General features: G+C 47.4%; 1 protein-coding gene across 1 annotated transcript in view; it reads left to right on the top strand.

The window, feature by feature from the left end:
* shank3a (SH3 and multiple ankyrin repeat domains 3a) overlaps positions 1–22824 on the top strand; it is a 1542118-nt gene that overhangs the window by 763580 nt on the left and 755714 nt on the right. Inside the window, exon 11 of the mRNA XM_086010558.1 lies at positions 6706–7027. Coding sequence (XP_085866684.1) covers positions 6706–7027 — 322 coding nt within the window. The remainder of the gene's footprint in view (positions 1–6705; positions 7028–22824) is intronic.

Raw genomic sequence — 22824 nt, forward strand, 5'->3', positions numbered from 1 at the left:
CGCCTCCATCACGTCCCCTGAATGAAAATCCAGCCCTATGCTTCTATTTATAAAACCAAGGATCTCATATGCTTTTTAACAGCCTGATCAACTTCTCCTGCCACCTTCAAAGATTTGTATATATGAATCTTTCTACTTTGACCATTGCTGACTTTTGAAATACCTCTTTATTTTTATCCTATCCAATTTCTCTACCCCACCTTCTTTACTGTGACATTGGCAACATCCTCCTCTCTAGTGAAGATAGATGCAAAGTACTCGTTTAGTACCTCAGCCATGCCCTCTGCCTCCACTAGAAGATCTCTTTTTCTGTCCCTAATCCTCCCCCACCCTTCCTTTCACTATCCTTTAACTCTTTATATGTATAAAAATACTTTATTGTTCCTTTTTATGTTACCTGCTAACCTTTCCTCAAACGCTCTCATTGCCCCACTTATTTCCTTTTCCAGCTCTCCTCTGCACTTTCTGTATTCTGCTTGATTCTCGACTGCTGTATGAGCCTGACATTTACCATAAACCTCTATAGTCTGAGATGATGAGGAGCAGGCATTTCAGTAATTTTGTGCCAGCAACACATTTTCCCATCTCGCTTTGCCAAACACTATCCTACATTGATCAGTATTCTGCCTGTCGCCTTGTTGCAGTTGAGGGCTGCCCTGCTGTTGGCAAAGTGTCCACTGGAGGTCCTCAGTGAGATGCCTCACTCTGCCCTCTAGTGGCAGAAGGTGGTAGCTATTGGTCTCTACCACATTGTATAGTTTATCGGGGTAGATTTCCACTTTGAACTTGAAATTGCACTGGATAGGTTACGCTTCAAGTTTCCGTTAAAATTCATTTGCACAATCACAATCGTAAAATCTTCCATGAGACATCGCAATCGGGCAGCATAATAGAACATAATTGTGTCTTATTTTTTCTTTCCATTGAAATGTATTCCTTGGTGTATTTAAGAGTGATAATCTGGTGTAGTTTTATCAAAACAACTGAAAATGGGTCTATCACTAAATATAAGCATTTTTAATAAAGGTGTCCAGTCCTCCGCCTGTGTGTAACCTGAGTTAAAGTCACTGAAAATGACTTAAAAACCTATACTGAACCATGTAATACTTTCATTGGTGTACACTAGTCATTTTCTCAGCAAATCAAATTAATGGGAACAGTACTGCAGTGGTTATGTTACTGGACTAGTAATCCAGAGGCCTGGACTAATGATCTGGAGATGGGAATTTTTCGAGGGGGGTCAGCAGGCGCGATCGGTGGCGGGTCAGGTGGGAAAAAAAAATTTTGACAGCGGGTCGGGACCCCGCTGTCAACCCGCTGCCACGCACCTTTCCCAGATGTCGGGTCTGTCTACGCTGAACAATTCAGGTCATTATAACCTTATTGACAGCCCATTAAGAAGTAGTTTGAGCTCACCTTACCATTTTACGAGGTTGCCAACGGGGTCCACGCTGCTCGGGGATTACATCAGATAAGCAGGTCGGAAGTTGTATGACCATGGAATCATCTCATTACTTGACAGCTGCAAATGTGCTATAAAAGCTCCATTCTCACAGATCATTTCCGGGCTCAGAAGCTGTTGCTTACTGCATTTGGAAGATAGATTGAACTTTATGCAGGTTGCAAGTGTTTGGAGTAAACTCTCTATCTAGTGTCACCTCATTGGAACAACCTCTCTCACCATTGACAGATCGCTTATCTCATCTCAAGTTCACCTGCCATCTGTTACATCAGCATCAGTGCCCTTGAAACTATCTCACCTTGATCTTCTGAATGCCACCAACACCAGCAGCACCAGGCACACAGCAGCACCAACGCAATCCACTGATGGTGTACAGGACAGAGGGCATCAGCACCCGACCACATTGCTGCCTGGGAGGCCAGAGATGGCCTCACCATGGCCAGATTTACTTCACTTGACACTGTACACCCTGGCTGCCACATGATGCGCCAGGTTGGCACCACCCCACACCAACACCATAAAGCATCCCTACAATGCCCAAGCCATTCATTTCACACTCATGACCATTGCAGGGGGAAACCGTTATGTCTCACCATTCACTGCAACTCACTAAGCCAATTCCAAAGGTTCACACAAATCTGTTCAAGAACGCAAAGTATCCAAGTCATTTATATAAATTGTAAAAAGTTGAGGCCCCAGCACTGATCCCTGTGGCACACCACTCGTTACATCTTGCCAAACTGAAAATGACCCAGTTATGCCTACTCTGTTTCCTGTTAGCTAGCCAATCTTCTATCCATGCCAATATGTTACCCCCTACACCATGAGCTTTTATTTTCCGCAATAACCTTTGATGTGGCACCTTATCAAATGCTTTCTGGAAATCTAAGTACAGTACATCCACCGGTTCCTCTTTATCCACAGCACATGTTACTTCCTCAATAAACTGGATAAACATGATTTCCCTTTCACAAAACCAGGGAAGATGTTAGAAGCTATTATTTAAAGACGTTATAGCAGGGCACTTAGAAAAGTTCAAGGTAATCAGGCAGAGTCAACGTGGTTTTGCGCCGCTCGCGAAATTAACTAGACATTTTGCGGCGGCGCTAAACACTACCGCCACGATCTCCTGCGCCGGCAGATCGTGACGTCAGTCGAGTGCGCAATGCCCCGGTAGCACCCCTACCGGATATTGAGTGGCACCCCCTGCCTTACCGCCTGCCGCTAGCAACGACAGATTGAGGGGAGCGTTTTGCAGTCAGAAAGGGACTGGGGAGTGCTATTTAAAGGCGACCGCTTCCTGCCTTTTTTTGTTGGTGACATTTTTGCGCCACGCATTCTGAGAGAGAGAGAGAGAGAGACTTCTGGAGAGATTCAACACTGTGAAAGAGTTTTGGGTACTGAGCAGCACTTTGCAGGTTCATTTTGATTTGCCCTTCCTTGCTTCGCCAGCGCTCTGAGGTAGCGCCTCGCTCCTCGGCCTTTGCGCCTTAAGACAGGTGTGAAGCGCCTGATTTAGCACTCCAATCACCTCCAGCGGCGATAAAAGCCAAGTTTGCCATCGGAGGCAATAATTAGCGCCAGGCGCTAAACTTTGCGCACGGCCGATAATGGCGCCCCAAACGGGGCGATACTGAATTTTTCCCCCTAAAAGCATCCCAGTAATAATAGATAATCAAGGGGCTATAGGGAGGGGGGAACTTAAAACAATCACCATCACTAGAGAAAAAGTACTAGGCAAACTTACGGGACTAAAGGTGGACAAGTCCCCTGGGCCTGATGGCCTGCATCTTAGGGTCTTAAAAGAAGCGGCTGCAGAGATAATGGATGCATTGGTAGTAATCTACCAAAATTCCCCGGATTCTGGAGAGGTCCCAGCAGATTGGAAAACCGCAAATGTAACACCCCTATTCAAGAAAGGAGGGAGACAGAAAGCAGGAAACTATAGACCAGTTAGCCTAACATCTGTCATTGGAAAATACTGGAGTCCATTATTAAGGAAGTAGTAGCAGGATATTTAGAAAATCATAATACAGTCAAGCAGAGTCAGCATGGTTTTATGAAAGGGAAATCATGTTTGCCAAACTTGCTAGAGTTCTTTGAGGATGAAACGAGCAGGGTAGATAAAGGAGAACCAGTAGATGTAGTGTATTTGGATTTACAGAAGGCATTCGATAAGGTGCCACATAAAAGGTTACTGCACAAGATAAGAGCTCATGGGGTTGGGGGTAATATATTAGCACGGATAGAGGATTGGCTAACTAACAGGAAACAGAGAGTTGGGATAAATGGGTCATTTTCAGGTTCGCAAACTGTAGCTAGTGGGGTGCCACAGGGATCAGCTGTTTACAATCTATATTAATGACTTGGATGAAGGGACCGAGTGTAATGTAGCCAAATTTGCTGATGATACAAAGATAGGTGGGAAAGCAAGTTGTGAAGAGGACACAAAGAATCTGCAAAGGGATATAGATAGGTTAAGTGAGTGGGCAAAATTTTGGCAGATGGAGTCTAATGTGAGAAAATGTGAGGTTATCCACTTTGGTAAGAAAAATAAAAAAGCAAATTATTCGTTAAATGGAGGGAGACTACAAAATGCTGCGGTACAGAGGGATCTGGGGGTCCTTGTACATGAAACACAAAAAGTTAACATGCAGGTACAGCAAGTAATTAGGAAGGCAAATGGAATGTTGGCCTTTATTGCAAAGGGAATGGAGCATAAAAGTAGGGAAGTCTTGCTACAACTGTACAGGGCATTGGTGAGACCACACCTGGAGTACTGCATACAGTTTTGGTCTCCTTATTTAAGGAGGGATATACTTGCATTTGAGGTAATTCAGAGAAGGTTCACTCGGTTAATTCCTGAGATGAAGGGGTTGTCTTATGAAGAAAGGTTGAGCAGGTTGGGCCTATACTCATTGGAGTTTAGAAGAATGAGAGGGGATCTTATTAAAACATATAAGATTCTGAGGGGGCTTGACAGGGTAGATGCAGAGAGGAAGTTTCCACTCCTGGGGGAATCTAGAACTAGGGGGCATAGTTTCAGAATAAGGGGTCGCCCATTTAAAACGGAGATGAGGAAGGATTTCTTCTCTCAGAGAGTCGTGAACCTTTGGAATTCTCTACCCCAGAGAGCTGTGGAGGCTGGGTCATTGAATATATTTAAGGTGGAGATAGACAGATTTTTGAACAATAATGGAGTCAAGGGTTATGGGGAGCGGGCAGGAAAGTGGAGTAAAGGCCAAGACCAGATCAGCCATGATCTTATCGAATGGCAGGGCAGGCTCGAGGGGCCAAATGGCCTCCTCCTGCTCCTATTTCTTATGTTCTTATGTTCAATAGTGGAGCGATTAAAATTGGGGATGCGCAAGAGGCCAGAATTGGAGGAACGCAGAGATCTCGGAGGGTTGTAGGGCTGGAGGAGATGAGACCATGGAGCAATTTGAAAATAAGGATGAGAATTTTAAAACTGAGGCGTTGCCGGACTGTGAGTCAGTGTAGGTCAGCGAGCACAGGGGTGATGGGTGAACGAGATTTGTTGTGGGTTAGGATACGGGCACCAGAGTTTTGGATGAACTCAAGTTTATGGAGCGACGAAGATGGAAGGCTGGCCAGGAGAGCATTGTCTTGAGGTAAGAAAGACATGGATGAGAGTTTCAGCAGCAGATGAGCTGAGGTGCAGGGACTGAGACAAGCAATGTTACGGAGGTGGAAGTAGGCAGTCTTGGTGATGGTGCGGATATGTGGTCAGAAGCTCATCAAACTGGAAGAAGTTAGTGATTCAACAGTTTATAAGCAAGTACAGAGGCAGGGAAAGAGGGAGGGGAGGAAAGAACAAAAGGGAAGGCCTGTGATAGCACGGTAAATGGCAACAGCAGAACCATTACCAGCAACTGCTGTCCAAGAAAATGGGAGCAGTGGTTATGATCTGAAATTGTTGAGCTCAATGTTGAGGTCGGAAGGCTGCAATGTGCCTGATAGAAAGATGAGGTGCTGTTCCTCGTGCTTCCATTGAGCTTCATTGGAACAGTGTAGGAGGCCAAGGACAGAGAGGTCAGAGTGGGAGTGGGGTGGAGAATTAAAGTAGCAAGTGACCGGAAGCTCAGGGTCAGGCTTGCGGACTGAACGGGGGTGTTCAGCAAAGTGATCGCCCAAACTGCGTTTGGTCTCCCCAAGGGCAGGTGTTGCATCTCTCACCTTCTCCCTTCCCACCGTCCAGGGCCCCAAACACTCCTTCCAGGTGAAACAGCGATTTACTTGTACTTTTTCCAACTTGGTATACTGTATTCGCTGCTCACAATGTAGTCTCGTGTACATTGGGGAAAGCTGGATGGAATGGGCTTGGAGGTTACAGGGTCAGGTAGAGACTGAGATAATCGAATACTCCATCAGATACAATGGTACATGCATTGCCGGTGACTGAGGGAGGCTATTGCCTGGAGGGAAGCAGGGCAGAGTTGAATAAAGGAATGAGAGGATGGATGCCTCCAGATATTAAATGGGTGGGATAGAGTCCATATTAGGGTAGAGTGTACATGGGCTGTAGAAGGAGAGTAAATGAGTGGGTAGAGTCCATGATAACGTAGAGTGTACGTGGGCTGTGAAAGGAGATTAAATGGGTGGGGTAGAGGCCATGATAGGAAAGAGTGTACATGGGCTGTGAACGGAGCAGAGTGATGGGCTGAATGACTTTATTTCACTCTATGCATTCTAATTTGTGTTAAGTGCACTGTAACAATTTAACAGCAACAACACAATCAGCAGCAGTAGTTAGTGTTGTCATGGACATGCCAAGATTATAAATTGGAAAGGGTGCAGGCTTCAGTTAGACCAGGCATGAATGGAGTGAAGGCAATACGCAGAGAAGGACTGGGATAAGAGGTGGAGCCATGTTTACCGAAAAGCACTGCCTGGTTGGCTCTGAGCCACATGGTCCAGGAGGGTTTCTTGCTTTGATCCTGTGACCCCACTGCAAACTGTACATATGTGGATGTTGGTGAGGTTAGGTTCAGGCCTGGGTGTGATGCCCACCTTGGTCAAATAACTTGTGATGCTCACTGTTGTAGGCTCACAAATAAAAATGGCCATTTGTGCAAGGAAGTTGTGGAATTGTGCCTCAGCACCCTCAGGTGAGTTGGTGGGGGTGGGGGGTAGAATGTGAGGGAGGTTCTATTTTTGTGTGTTTTGAAGTCCTGTTCAACTCAGAGTGAGACAACTAGCACTAACATGCTTGTAAATTTCAGTGCCTTTCAGAGAGACCCCGAGCTACACCAACAGACGACGAGCTGGAGGAAGTGCCCTCTCATCCCCACGCACGCTGCTACGATCTACCAGTGACAACAATATCAACAACCTCCCGAGCCGCACCTCCCACTCGCCTGTCCCGTCCCTCAGAAGCCTGCCGCCGCAGCTACTGGCGCACATGCAGGAAGGCTCCGAGGGAGGCCAGCAGAGCGCGGCGAGCTCACGGAGCTCGCATAGCCGATCACCCTCGCTGCAGTGCGTCCAGGAGGAGAGCGAGGCCAACACCCCTATCCTCAGGAGGCAGACTAAAGCCAGGCTCAGGTAAGATGGTTCAGCTGCTTCCGTCCTCGATGGGGTGGCGGAGGCGCAGGGGAAGTGTTAAACTCAGGTTGCCATTTTCTGCCCAGTTACGTCACTGATCCAAATTCCTTTGCCATTCTTTAACAACATTCCTTATATGGAAGAATTGTTTTCAACTATTGGGTTCACGGGTGAAGGTAATAACAGTAAATCAGGGAAAAGAGAATACAAATTTAAAATGAAATGATACATGTTGCAGTTTAAATTTCTTATCTGAAATGGTCCTTTAAACCTTGCTCAAGACCTTTAAAGACTAGCTCACTTGCCCAACAAATCATTGACACCCCTCACTCAATATCAGTGAGCATAGAGTTATTCAACCAAGCGCAGTGTGTTAGTCTCATTCCTTCATCATCTCCCTCATTCTGTAGTTCGTGTGCCACAGCATTCTCTTCCCAATAAGCCTTCGCAGTGGGCCAAGGCTTGAGCTGCTTGTCCTAGGGCCGACCAGCTGTCTGGCTAATTTTCTGACAGCCTGGGGAGGGTGTACAAATGAGGAAGCGAGGGGAACTTGGCACGCTTACGATAGCAGCTTGTACCTGTGAGGTAGCTCTCCTGTCAGAGGAAGGGTCGAGACAGATTGTTTGAGAAGATTAGCTGCTTGAGGCCCTCAGCACTTGCATTTGTGACGGGATGGGATTTAGGGCTTTGTGTCTGGTTAGCGGTCCTAAGAAGTAAGAGAATGGAAGGTGCAAGGGTGACAAACCGTTCTCCCCTCCTCCAATTCCCATCCTCATGTGAAGCCACTGCTTGTTGCCGGAGTAGAATTCAGTGCAGCCAGTTCTATAGCGCTTCATGTGGGAGCCTATCAGGCAGGATATTTAACCATGGAAGGGCCTCACAGCTGAAGACTCAGAAGTATTTTGGGTGTTAGCCTTGAAGGTAGCAGGACAGGTAGATAAGGTGGTTAAGAAGGCATACGGGATACTTGCCTTTATTAGCCGAGGCATAGAATATAAGAGCAGGGAGGTTATGCTTGAACTGTATAAAACACTAGTTAGGCCGCAGCTAGAATACTGCAAGCAGTTCTGGTCACCACATCGATTGTACTAGACGGGGTGCAAAGGAGATTTACGTGGATGTTGCCTGGGTTGGGGAATTTTAGCTATGAGGAAAGATTGGATAGGCTGGGGTTGTTCTCTTTGGAACAGAGGAGGCTGAAGGGAGACCTAATTGAGTTGTATAAAATTATGAGGTGCCTAGATAGAGTGGATAGGAAGGACCTATTTCTCTTAGCAGAAGGGTCAATAACCAGGGGGCAGAGATTGGCCAAATGGCCTCCTTCTGTGCTGTAAATTTCTATGATTCTATGATCGTCCTTCTCGCATGCACCTCTTGCTTACCCAAGAAATGCAGCCTGCCTAGCCAGTGATTGACCAAGAAGAGGGAGAGGAGAGTGAAGAAGAAGAAGAAACACTATCACTCGATTTCACACTCCCAGCCACCAGCTCCTCAAAGTAGACCTGCAAGGCTATCTGCAGTGTCCTCCACTGAAAGTCAGCAGCCTTCCACCAACCATGCTGCAGCCACTGGGGTAGCACTGTGTGACATCAGTAGGATAGGCAAAGACACACACAAGACAGTCACTAAGGGAATGCGTAAGGGTGATTAGTTGATCTCTTGATGTCATATTGGATGGATAGATATATAAAGTTGGATTGGAAAGTTTGCTTTGTGGTGGCTTTTATTTCAGCATTGTGGCCAAGAGGACAGTAACAGAGGGAAGGTAAGGTGTGGGACAAATGTTGAAAGGGGAATTGGGGTTGTGGTTACTGGTACTGCAAGCGGATCATTCCATCCCGGATATCCCGGCCAGAAAGGGGCTGTCTAGGTTGCATCCTTCCTTCTGCTTCCTCCTCTTCTGCTTCTTCCTCTCCTGCATCTTTCTCTTCCCTCAGCGAGCGGATGCTGGAAATCTGAAATAAAAGCAGAAAATTCTGGAAATACTCAGCAGGCCAGGCTGCATTTCGACCTGAGGCGTGACGTAAGAAAACTACTAGGCACTTGGTCTAAGCATTAAACAAAGCTTTGATCAACTGTTTTACAACATGGAGATCTAGTTGTGTCCTTCACTAGTTCCTGTAAAAGAATGTCCTGAGCAAGCTAGGCCCATGCCCGAGTATTTATACTCTCCCTGGACAGCGCCACCAGCAGGCCGCCCAGTATTATTTCATAAGTCATTTCCACATGAATGGCTGATTCATGTCAAGGCGTGAACTCTGCTTCTCTCTTCACGGATGTTGCCTGACCTGCTGAGTATTTCCAGCATTTTTTGTCTTCTCAGAGGACTTCTTTTACCATCTGAAGCCTTGCAAGCATCCAGTAGCATGCCCTGCACACTTTAAAAACTTTTAACGTCTATTGCACCAAGCCACTACTTCAATAAAATGTTTAAAATCCATTCCAGAAGCTTAAATGCAAACTTACCTGAAAGATGTGTGTGTCCCTTTAAGAAGTGTTGACAGTATCTCTGTCAATCTGCTGCACACTCACTTTTCAGAGCGAGCTTAGGACCCAGCAGTAAACTCAGCACTGAGGTCCAAGTTCGCAGTGCATGGCCTCAAGTCAGTATTGCACAATGACTGACATCACGCTCTGCAGATTTGCATGCCTAGGGCCAGTGCTGCTAACGGCAGCGCTATGGCCCTCACCAAAATTGCGGCCGCCGTTTCCTGCGCCAGAGGTGGGCGGAAGTGAGGCGGCTGCCATTTTTTTTCACAAAACAGGCCTTACTGAGTGGCGGTAAGTACCCAAATTTCTAGCCCAGGGTTTCTGATGATGAGGCACTCTCTGTAAATGGGGTCCCTGACGATGAGGTTCTTCTTTAAAAGGAGTCCCGTTAATGAGAATCCCTGTTTAATGCTGAGTGTGTGTCGGTTTGTGTAGGAGGTTTCCCCACCCCCGCACAAGGCCCCTCAGGCTCTCTGGAAAATCCTTTCAATCTTATTGCGGTACTTTTGTGTACTGGGCAAGAAAACTCAATTATTCAATCGCACAGCCCTTCAGCCAAATGGATGCTATTTATAGTTCACTGCATCGATCAGTCGGTGCTGATTTACAGCCGTTGTACAGGTTGATGGTACTTTCCTGCGGAGGTGGAAATCACTGCACCCTCCTCTCACAGCTCCATCAACTCAAGGCCAGTTGCTGCAAATTGGGAGGTGCTTCTCGAATAAGTAAGGAGGAGTTGGATCAAACCATTAAGAGCACCAAGTGAGGACCTCTTTCTTCCCCCCACCCCCCATCTCCAATTTTCTCCCCTCATCTCCTGAAGGTGCCAACTGCTTCCTAAGGTAGAATTCCACAGGCAAGTACTTGATAGGTACTCCAAGTGGCCATTCATCACCTGACTCTGTCTTTGACCGATTGAGGGAACATAGGAACAGGGGTAGGCCCTTCAGCCCCTTAAGGCTGTTCTGCCATTCTGTAAGATCATAGTTGATCTGTACCTCAACTCCATTTACCCGCCTTAGCTCCCTATCGCTTGATACCCTAACCCAACAAAAATCTGTCGATCTCTATCTCAAAAATTTCATTTGACACCTCCAATAACCTTTCAGAGGAGAGAGTTCCAGATTTCCACTACCCTTTGTGTGAAAAAGGGGTATGAGAGATCGGGTAGTGGGTGGTATTATTTAAACCTGGGATTTGCCGATGGAAAGCAAAGGGCTAGAAATTCGTTATAGCCAAGGTGGTGTTAGGACAAAAGATGGTGAATTAGTGCCAGGCGAAAATGCTGTAGACTGTATTATGTCCGTGTATAATTGAGACACGGACTGCAGGAGTTGGTTATAACAGGTCTTTACTGAGTGGAGACAACCTGGAACTACTATGCAAAAGTTACTACACAGGCTTATATACAGGGGTGGTCACTACTGGTACTGCAGTATACAGGGGCTGCAGAATATAGTTCCTTCTGCAAAGTACATACACTACAATTCCTCCCCTTTTAGCTAAACAGTACATAACATTCGATTAACAATTAAATAACATATTTACAATTACAGTTGCTAGATACATTAGTTGAAGTTAAGCAATTATAAGTTCAGTCTTTGAGGAGGCTTCCTGATTCTGTCTGGATAATGCCTCTTTGGGGTATCAGGTTCTCCTGGCAAAGTTGATTCGGGATCAACGTCGTTGTTTGGTTCGTCTGCTTCCAATATCACCGATTCTGAGGTAGATGCAGGTGTATCGGATCGTGGTGTGGAATTGACGTTTTCCAGTGACTCTAGAATCTGGTCAGCATGGCGTCTTACAATGCTCTCTCCAACGTCCACGGTATACATTAGAGGTCCTTGCCGTGTACAGATCGTTCCTGGCTGCCATTTCTCTGTGCGGTAGTCCCGGGCCAAACTGGTTGACCTATCTTAAAACTCCTGGTCGGCCTTTCATTCATATTCTGAAACTGCCTGTTCTCCACATCTCTTCTGATGTTTGGCTTAACCAAATCCAAGCGGCATCGTAGTCTTCGATTGAAGAACATCATGGCTGGAGTTTGGTTGGTAACCGCATGTGTCGCATTCCGGTAGGCAAACAAGAAGTTATCCACCTTGTGTTGTAGGGGTATGTCTTCATTACACATTGCCTTGATAGCCTTCTTGAATGTTTGAACGAACCTCTCAACCAATCCATTGGTGGCTGGATGATATGGGGCGGATGTGTAATGCTTAACACCATTGTTCTTTAAGAACCTCCGGAACTCTTCAGACACAAACTGTGGTCCATTGTCGGAGCAAATCTGTTCAGGCAGCCCATTTCTGGCGAATATGGTTCGTAAGACTGTGATAGTTTTTTCTGTGGTGGTTGAGGATATTTTTATTACCTCTGGCCACTTTGAATGTGCATCCACCGCAATTAAAAACATCGAGTCCATAAATGGACCAGCAAAATTAATGTGCACCCTTTGCCATGGAGATGAGGGCCACTCCCATGGATGTAGAGGGGCTTGTGGTGGGGCGTTTTGGACCTTCTGGCATCCTGTACAGCTCTTGGTCATCTCTTCGATTTCTCTATCGATTCCCGGCCACCACACAAACGCTCTGGCTAAGTTCTTCATTTTTACCCCTCCCAGATGACCCTCATGAAGCTCATTGAGCACTCTATCCTTCAATTTGGGTGGAATTACTACTCTGGATCCACACATCAAGGTTCCTCTGTGAGAATGCTGGCAGCAGTGGTTCGCCATGTGCTGGCCATCCCTTCACCGTTAAATCATAGACCCTGGAGAGTGTCGGGTCATTTCGCGTTTCCTTTTCTACGTTTGCATTCGTCACAGGGAGACATTCGACTATGGTCGAGTGGAATATCTCCACTGGATCCACTGCAGGTGCTTCTTCCACCGTCGGCAACGGTAGGCGCGACAATCCATAAGCATTCCCATGCTGTTTAGTTCCTTTGTACTCGATGGCATATTGGTGTGCCCCTTGGAAAAGGGACCACCTCTGTAGCCGTTGTGCTGTCATTATCGGTACGCCCTTCTGAGGGTTGAAAATGGAGACAAGAGGTTGACGATCAGTTAGTAGAGTAAATTTCTGACCGTGCAGGTAGATTGAACTTCTTCACCCCCCACACCAGGCTGAGGGCCTCTCTGTCAATCTGGGCATAGTTACGCTCGGCTGAAGTTAACCAGCGTGACGCAAAAGCTATCGGCCTCTCTGAACCATCAAGGAATTTATGTGACAGAACCGCTCCAATGCCGTAGGGAGACGCATCACACGCCAGTCTTATCGGTAGTGATGGGTTGTAGTGAGCCAATACTTCTCTTGAAGTGATTAGGTCCTTACTCTTCTGAAAGGCCCGCTTACATTCATCGCTCCATTTCCATGCTACTCCAGTTTGTAGTAGGGCATTCAGTGGGTGCAGAATTGTGGACAAATTCGGCAAAAACTTATGGTAGTAATTCACCAATCCGAGGAATGACCTCAGTTGCGACACATTTTCAGGCGCTGGAGCCTTAACTACCGCTTCAATTTTGTCAGGGGACTTATGTAACCCCTCTTCATCAATCACGTGGCCACAATACGATATCTGTTTCTTAAAAAACTCGCACTTGGGGCGATTGGCTCGTAGCCCATGTTCTCTTAGTCTAGTGAGCACCTGCTCTAGGTTGGCAAGGTGTTCACTGTCATCTTCACCTGTCACTAAGATGTCGTCCAAGTAACACTGAGTCCCCGGAATCCCTTGCAGGACTTGTTCCATCGCTCTTTGCCATACCGCCAGAGCTGATGCTACTCCGAATACCAGTCGATTATACTGGTAAAGACCTTTGTGAGTGTTTATCGTGAGATACTTCCTAGAGGATTCTTCAACCTCCATCTGCAAATATGCTTGTGCTAGGTAAATTTTTGTAAAACGCTTCCCTCCAGATAGTGAGGCGAAAATATCTTCTATCCTCGGAAGAGGATATTGTACTGTGTGAAGGACTGGGTTCGCCATCACCTTGAAGTCCCCACAGATGCGAACCTTCCTTGGCTCCTCAGACTTATTGTTTAACGTTTTCTTCATGACAGGAACGATGGGTGTCACCCACTCGCTCCAGTCTACCTTAGATAACACGCCTGCATTCTCCAGATTCTCCAGCTCTGCCTCGACGGCTGGGTGAATTGCATATGGTACCGGTCTTGCTTTGAAAAACTTGGGAATTGCATTCTCTTCTATTTTTATCGAGGCGGTTACGCCTTTAAGAGTTCCCAGTTCTTGTTGAAATACCTCTTTGGCGTTAGCTAAGATTGTTGACAATCGTCCAGAAGTGACGTCGTCATCCTTTTTAACAGCCACCGTCAGTGCCTGAATGGAGTGCCAGTCTAAACTTATCTTTCTGATCCATTCACGTCCCAATAACGGTGGTCCACCATCTTGCAGTATGTACAGATACAATTTCTGTATTTCCTTGCCGTTGTATTCGACAGGCACCCTTATTTTTCCTCTGGGGTATACGTTTTGCCCCGTATACGTCTTCAAGACAATGGATGTCTCTTTCAAGGGTATGTGTGAGAATAGCCGCTCGTAGTCTCGTCGATTCATGACGGTCAGAGCTGATCCTGTATCCAATTCCATTTTGACTTGGGACCCTGCTATCGTGAGGGTGAACCAAATGGTTCGGTGATCCCCTTTTGCAATTACGTTGTGAAGTTTGAGACAGCTTAGTCTCTTGTTCCCGGATTCACTATCGCTCATCTGGTCTTCGGAACTACTGTCCGTCATCTTTTGTACTTTCCTGTACTGTTCCTTAGTAGCCTTTTTGTTGTCATTAGTCTTCTTCCCAGACCTGCAAACTCGTGCAATGTGTCCCATCTTTCCGCATTGCCTGCATATTTTGTCCTTGGACCAGCAGTCCTTCTGGTCATGGGTTGTTCTGCCGCAGCGATAACAGTTTTCAAATCCCCGTGTCATTTCGTGGGTGCCGTATTCCTGTGGCTTTTGTTGTATTTCTGCAGCTCCCCTTGCTGCTGCTTCGTACGATACTGCCAGGCTGAAAGCCTTATCTAGCGTCAGCTCTTTCTCTGAGAGTAACCTCTTCTGGGTTCCTTCACTCAGGAGTCCACAGACAAATTTGTCCCGTAGGGTATCTGCCAGTCCTGCTCCGAACTGGCAGTGCTTTGATAGCTTGCGTAGTTCCGTAAGGTAATCAGCATTGCTCTCATCTTTATGCTGATTTCTCCTGTGGAATTTAAATCTTTCTGCTATCAGCAGCGGTGCAGGATTTAGGTGTTCCTGTAGGATATCAACAATTTCATTAAAACTCTTCGCCTTCGGTTTGGCTGGAGTAATCAGGTCCCGCAATAGGCCGTACTGCCTTGCGCCCATTAAGCTTAGTAGTACCGATGCCTTTTTCTCATCGGCTACTTCGTTTGCCTCGCAATATACCTCGACTCTTTCCACATACGTGGTCCAGTCTTCTATTGCATTATCGAAGGCAGTGATATTGCCAGTCTTCAGCATCTTGGAAATCTAAGATGGCGCCTCCCGCGCTTTGCCTTCTTCCCCGATTTAACAAAATGGTGCCTCCCGCGCTTTGCCTTCTTCCCCGCTGGATTAAGATGGCGCCTCCCACGCTTTCTGTCTTCTCCACTGCTGCTAGCGCTGTTGCTGGCATTTTATGCCTTGATGGCGACGCCCTATGGTCTTCGCGCACTTCCCCCCGCGCTGCTGCTAACGCCGCTCTCCGCGGTTCCCGTGGCAAACTGCAGCTCCTCGCGGCTTTCTGCGCGTCTAATTTTTATTATTTCCCCGTCGTCGGAGCAACCCTGCAGGACACTTGCCTCCCTCTTCTCGGGTCTGTACGCTGCCCGGCTTCGTAGCACCGGCCGCGCCCTGTGTGCTCCACCCTCTCTCTCTCTCCTCTTCCCGACAACACTGCTCGGCCCCGTTGAAAAGCCACCCGATCGCACTCTAGACCGCCGCAGCCCAGGAAGGATCAGTGTACTACCTACCACCAGCCCGATTAGCTGAAACACCATCGACAGGATAACCAAGCCCCGCACTCGACAGCCTCTCCTGCAAATCTTCAACTCCGATGAATCAGAGGCGGATGCCCACGGTCGACGCCCGTTTCTTCTGTTCGTTTTATTTTTTATTTTTCTTTCTTCCTTCTGGCCTCGACCTCTGATAACTTCGCTTCAGGGATGGATCCCCATGAGGTGGTGCAGACTGTAGGTAAGTTCGGATCTGCTCGTCGCCAGTATTATGTCCGTGTATAATTGAGACACGGACTGCAGGAGTTGGTTATAACAGGTCTTTACTGAGTGGAGACAACCTGGAACTACTATGCAAAAGTTACTACACAGGCTTATATACAGGGGTGGTCACTACTGGTACTGCAGTATACAGGGGCTGCAGAATATAGTTCCTTCTGCAAAGTACATACACTACAGACTGCATGCAAAACTCGTCCTCACTGCTCAATAAAATGATTGGAGTCTTAAATCAAGTCTAAAAACCCTAGCTCATTGGTGTGACACTTAAAGGCTGGACCAATAGCGGGTGCAGTCTAATCGCAACTCATGATTGGCACAGGCTTTTTTCACTACTTAAAGGGGAGGTTCATTGATGCTGCAGCACCTCATTCTCAGCATTGTTGGCTGTGCAGCTGCCGCAACAACCATAAGAAGAAGGAAAAGGAGCACTTATTTACAAATCCTCATGGCAGATTGCTGCCCGAGGGAGAGAGCCCGCAGGTTTTCCCATGAAGCATTGGAGATATGGCGGTGGAGAGAAGGCAGGCAGTTCTGTACCCACCAACTGGCAGGAGGCCCTTGCCACAAGTCTGCCGCACTATGTGGAGGGAGGTGGCACAACACATCGCGGACCACCCGTCCGGAAGCCCGATTGTCCAGCTGCCTCCTCCCTCCCTCCTGTTCCTCATCTTCTTCCTCCTTGTCTTCTTCCTCCTCATCTTCTTCCTCCTTGTCCTCCTCCCTCTGCGCTCATGTTCCCGTCCTTCTTGCTGCCTACACTCCATCCGCCATAGATCCTGGAGGGCGAGGTGGCATGCCAGTACAGCCCCCATTAATCTTACCAAGTGTTACAGTTTCAATCTTTGAAGAATAAATGTAGCTACTTTGTACTTGCCACAAGACTCTGGATACAAAGGAACCTTGAAATTACTCAATGAAACTGTTACTGTAGCTGAAACTAAGAAAAAGCCACTGAAACTGCACTAACCTGACAGGTGCAAGTGATTTCTGATGATCCCTTTAAATAACATTCCTGCAGCCAGCTTCCTGGTGCTGCACGCCAGCTCTCCCCGTCAGTATTTACTCCGGGCGGTGAGGGTAAGTGGCTAAAAGCAATTTGGGAAATCGGGCGTTCAGTGAGCGTTGCACACTCACTGACGTCACAATCTCCCTGGCATTGAGATCCCCATCGATAGCTGTCAGCGGCAGCGCTACGGGGGGTCCTGATTTGGCGTGTGGCGCTGGGTTTGCCTCGCCCTATCGGTACTGGTCTCAACGCTGCATTAGCAACATCAACGGGCGGTGCTTAGGGGACAAATTTTCCCCCCAAAGAGTTTTTCTAGCCCTGTGAGTTCCTGGGTTCTTACTATTCAGACACTCACTTTCCAGCATGGCTTAGTGAAGAATAATCAGAAGCCGGACCCCTAGGTAATTCTTTTCCCCACCTCCACACCGATTGTCAAGTACGACTCAGACAACTATTAAATTCCACTGAGTTGTCGCTGTTTGTTCACATACCTCCAGAGGTCAGATGAATTGGGGAAAGTGAGTGCCATTCTTGGCTCATTGGGTTAAACAGCCTTTTCATGCACAATGTTTTCCTTTGATTAGGAGCCCCTGGAAGTCTGGTACATCTCAAGACCAGTTTCTATGGCAGACAGCCAGGGGTTCAGAGAGGGCATTCCCCTACCAAGGATGTTGAGAGGGCTCTTGGGCGCCAGGGGTGAGGAAGGAGGGAGACTCCAGAATCAGCAAAACACACAAAGTCATGTTGAGTGCCCGATAACTGACAACTATTACAAAGTATTTACAGCACTGAAACAGGCCATTTGGCACAACAAGCCCATGCCAGTGTTTATGCTCCACACCAGCCTCCTCCTCTTCATCTAACCTCATCAACATAGCCTTCTATTCCTTTCTCCCTCATGTGCTTATCTAGCTTCCCCTTGAAAGCTATTCTCCTCAACTACTCCCTGTGGTAGTGAGTTCCATATGCTAACCACTCTGGGTAAAGCACCCCACCTACCCGCCCCTTCAACCACCGTCTGCCCCACCTGTGACAGAGACTGTAGGTCCCGCATTGGGCTAATCAGTCACCTGCGAGCTCATTTTTAATGTGGAAGCAAGTCATCCTCGGTTCTGAGGGACTGCCTAAGAAGAAGAAGAAGATGGGTAAAGAAGTTTCACCTGAATTCCCTATTGCATATTATATTTATGGCCCTTAGTTCTGGTCTCGCCCGCAAGTGGAAACTGGTGAGAACATAATGGCGGATCCTAGCTCACCGAGGGAACTCTTCACAAAGAAGTGGCCTCCATAATTATCAACTGACTGGGACATGTGGAAACTCGCTCATTGGCCTTGGTTTTTTTTCTGTTTCTTCTTTCCTGGAGTTTGATTGCATGGCTAGAATTCTCTCCGTTTGGCTTTTGCTCACCGAATGTGCCTGTTGTACCTCTGCTTGCCGACTGTACTGGTCGCAATGAAGATCTGCAGATGTGGTTAGCTGGAACCAAGCGCAGAACGAGTACCAGGCACACCACGGGAAACAAAACCAGAAGGGAACAGATTCCGCAGCCATGGAATTGCAGAATGCCGGATCCCTGTTTATGGTTCCTTAGGGATTTCAGTATTGTTAATAAGAATCACATTCTGAGATCGCTGCAATTTGTGGCAAAGTCTCTTACTCCATTGAATGATGTCAGGAGTTGGCTTGGGGGATGACAGAAATAGAAGCAGCAAAGCAGCAAGGCTTCCACGTCTGATGCAACCTGTCAACCCTTTTGCTCTCTCTTCAGTTCACCTGTTCTTTGCCTCCAGTGAAAGAACTGACAGGTGAGAGAACCAACTGCCCTCCCTGTTAAGCAATCATCCTTTCAGAAACAGAAGTATTGGGCCAGTCCCTCGCCAACAGATGTCGTGTTCATTCTCATTAATGTGTCTTATCTGGGTCACATCTTGGAAGTAGAACCAGGAGCAATGTTTAACTCCTGAAGGGTTTTGGTAAGAAATTTAAATGACATATTTAAACAGTATGACAAACTAGATTTTTGTTTGAGTGGAGTTCTTCCCATTTATCCTGTACTGAGGGAGGGATTTGGGCACATTTGGTCCTGTGCGGATTAAAGGCTTCAACCACACAATGGGGATTTTCAAGATGGTTCTCATTTATGTCAGAAGAGAGGCAAGAGACAGCTCCTGGTTTTTTGAGTGAGGAGGATGATTTAAAATGCACAACAATGGATCACTGCGAAAGGAAAGATATGTAAAATCAGGAAGATTGTAGAACAAAATCATTCCCACAGCTGTCTTAATAATCAAGTACATGCAAGAGCCACTGAGATGTAGAGGGGACACACTGGGGAACATTGGGATGTAGAGGGACACACTGGGAACAGTGGGATATAGAGGGACACACTGGGAACAGTGGGATATCGAGGGACACACTGGGAAGAGTGGGATATAGAGGGACACACTGGGAACAGTGGGATATAGAGGGACACACTGGGAACAGTGGGATATCGAGGGACACACTGGGAACAGTGGGATATAGAGGGACACACTGGGAACAGTGGGATATAGAGGGACACACTGGGAACAGTGGGATATAGAGGGGACACACTGGGAACAGTGGGATATAGAGGGACACACTGGGAACAGTGGGATATAGAGGGACACACTGGGAACAGTGGGATATAGAGGGACACACTGGGAACAGTGGGATATAGAGGGACACACTGGGAACAGTGGGATATCGAGGGACACACTGGGAACGGTGGGATATAGAGGGACACACTGGGAACAGTGGGATATAGAGGGGACACACTGGGAACAGTGGGATATAGAGGGACACACTGGGAACAGTGGGATATAGAGGGACACACTGGGAACATTGGGATATAGAGGGAACACGCTGGGAACAGTGGGATATCGAGGGACATACTGGGAACAGTGAGATATAGAGGGACAGACTGGGAACAGTGGGATATAGAGGGACATACTGGGAACAGTGGGATATAGAGGGAACACGCTGGGAACAGTGGGATATCGAGGGACATACTGGGAACAGTGAGATATAGAGGGACACACTGGGAACAGTGGGATATAGAGGGAACACGCTGGGAACAGTGGGATATCGAGGGACACACTGGGAACAGTGGGATATAGAGGGGACACACTGGGAAAAATGGGATGTAAGGGACACACTGGGAACAGTGGGATATTGAGGGACATACTGGGAACAGTGGGATATAGAGGGGACACACTGGGAACATTGGGATATCGAGGAACACTCTGGGAACAGTGGGATATAGAGGGACAGACTGGGAACAGTGGGATATAGAGGGACATACTGGGAACAGTGGGATATAGAGGCACGCACCGGGAACAGTGGGATATCGAGGGACACACTGGGAACAGTGGGATATAGAGGGACAGACTGGGAACAGTGGGATATAGAGGGACATACTGGGAACAGTGGGATATAGAGGGGACACACTGGGAACATTGGGATATCGAGGGACACACTGGAAACAGTGGGATATAGAGGGACAGACTGGGAACAGTGGGATATAGAGGGACATACTGGGAACAGTGGGATATAGAGGGACACACTGGGAACAGTGGGATATAGAGGGGACACACTGGGAACAGTGGGATATAGAGGGAACATGCTGAGAACAGTGGGATATAGAGGGACACACTGGGAACAGTGGGATATAGAGGGAACACGCTGGGAACAGTGGGATATAGAGGGACACACTGGGAACAGTGGGATATAGAGGGACATACTGGGAGCAGTGGGATATAGAGGGACACACTGGGAACAGTGGGATATCGAGGGACACACTGGGAACAGTGGGATATAGAGGGGACACACTGGGAACAGTGGGATATAGAGGGACACACTGGGAACAGTGGGATATAGAGGGAACACGCTGGGAACAGTGGGATATAGAGGGGACACACTGGGAACAGTGGGATATAGAGGGACGCACTGAGAACAGTGGGATATCGAGGGACGCAATGGGAACAGTGGGATATAGAGGGACACACTGGGGAACAGTGGGATATAGAGGGACACACGGGAACAGTGGGATATAGAGGGACACACTGGGGAACAGTGGGATATAGAGGGACACACTGGGAACAGTGGGATATAGAGGGGACACACTGGGAACATTGGGATATCGAGGGGACACACTGGGAACAGTGGGATATCGAGGGACACACTGGGGAACAGTGGGATATAGAGGGACACACTGGGAACAGTGGGATATAGAGGGGACACACTGGGAACATTGGGATATCGAGGGGACACACTGGGAACAGTGGGATATAGAGGGACACACTGGGAACAGTGGGATATAGAGGGGACACACTGGGAACAGTGGGATATAGAGGGGACACACTGGGAACAGTGGGATATAGAGCGACACACTGGGAAAGGTGGGATATAGAGTGGACACACTGGGAACAGTGGGATATAGAGGGACACACTGGGAACAGTGAGTAATGCTTCTCACCATGTCCTTCAACCCTGACTTGTCACTATATCCTTCATTCCTGCATCCCTGCCTTCTCATCTTATCCCTCAAGCCCACCCATCATCTTTTCACCAGATCCCTCAACCCCACCTATCCACCATATCCATCAACCCCACCTACCCACCTTCTCACCATATCGCTCAATTCCTTTTTTCTGCATAAACCAAATTAATTGTATCTTGGACCCACTGATACTCCCCTCTTCAATGACCTGCTTGCCTAGGTAAGTTATTCTCCAACTCAAGTCCCCTTCAGGTGCTAAAGTTCCCCCTGCCTTCTCTTACGCTTACTCCCTCATTATTACCATGTGATCCCTGGGATTTGAACCATTTGCCACAGGTGAACAATTTGTCCAATTCACCTTTGTTAGTTCCCTTCAGAATCTTGAAATGCTAGTCAGCAAACCTGCCAAGCTTGCAGTTTGTTTCAGTATTCAGGTCATTTAATGTAGATAAGTAAAAACAGGAGGACCATGGACTGATCCTGTGTAAGGTCCCACTGAGATGTGCCCCTCAGTGTCACAATGCACTCCTGAAAATAGAGAGCGGTGTAATGTCAGACTGGGGGGAGGTGTTGAATCGAGTCCTGCAGGGATCAATGATTGGATCCCTGTTGCTTCTAATCTACATGAAATGACCTAAATCCTGAAATTAACTGTAAACTTGACAGATTTGCTGACAACATTAAAGCTGGGAGAGAGAGAGGAGACAGCACAAGGTGTCCTGGCAAATCAAATAACTAGGGCGGTAGATAGGGCTTTAAATTATGAAGGGAGGGTGGGATGATTCAGGAAAAGGTAAATTCTAAAGCAGTAAGAGAAATGTCAAGGCTGTAGAGCAGAATAGCAATTTGTGTAAAAAGAAGCAGAGTGGGTCAGGAAGGGACAGAGAGAGTAACAAAGGTAATAGGGCATCAGTGACTAAGGTGACATCAGGGAAAAATAGAAAACAGTTAAAGCTAAAGGAACTATCACAGAATCACAGAAACCCCACAGTGCAGATAGAGGCCATTTCGGCCCATCGAGCCTGCACCGACACATATCCCACCCGATCCCCGTAACCCCTACACCAACACATATCCCACCCTATCCCCGTAACCCCATGTATTTAATCCCCCTAACACTAAGGGTCAATTTATCATAGCCAATCAACCTAACCCGCACATCTTTGGACTGTGGGAGGAAACCGGAGCACCTGGAGAAAACCCACGCAAACACGGGGAGAATGTGCAAACTCCACACAGACAGTCACCCGAGGCCGGATTCGAACCCGGGTCCCTGTCGCTGTGAGGCAACAGTGCTAACCACTATGCCACCGTGCTGAATGCGCAAAGTATTTGCAACAAAATAGATGAATTAATAGCACAGATAGAAATAAATGTGTTTGATCTAATAGCCATAATAAGGGAACGGTAGCGTAGTGATAATGTCACTGGGTTAGTAATCCAGAGGCCTGGATTAATAATCCAGAGAGGTGAGTTCAAATCCCACCACGGCAGCTGGGGAATTTAATTTCAGTTACTTAAATAAATCTGGAATAA

The sequence above is a fragment of the Somniosus microcephalus genome, chromosome 17 (assembly GCF_052327205.1).
Source record: "Somniosus microcephalus isolate GS21.2 chromosome 17, FLI_Smic_1.0, whole genome shotgun sequence".
Classification (NCBI taxonomy): Eukaryota; Metazoa; Chordata; class Chondrichthyes; order Squaliformes; family Somniosidae; genus Somniosus; species Somniosus microcephalus.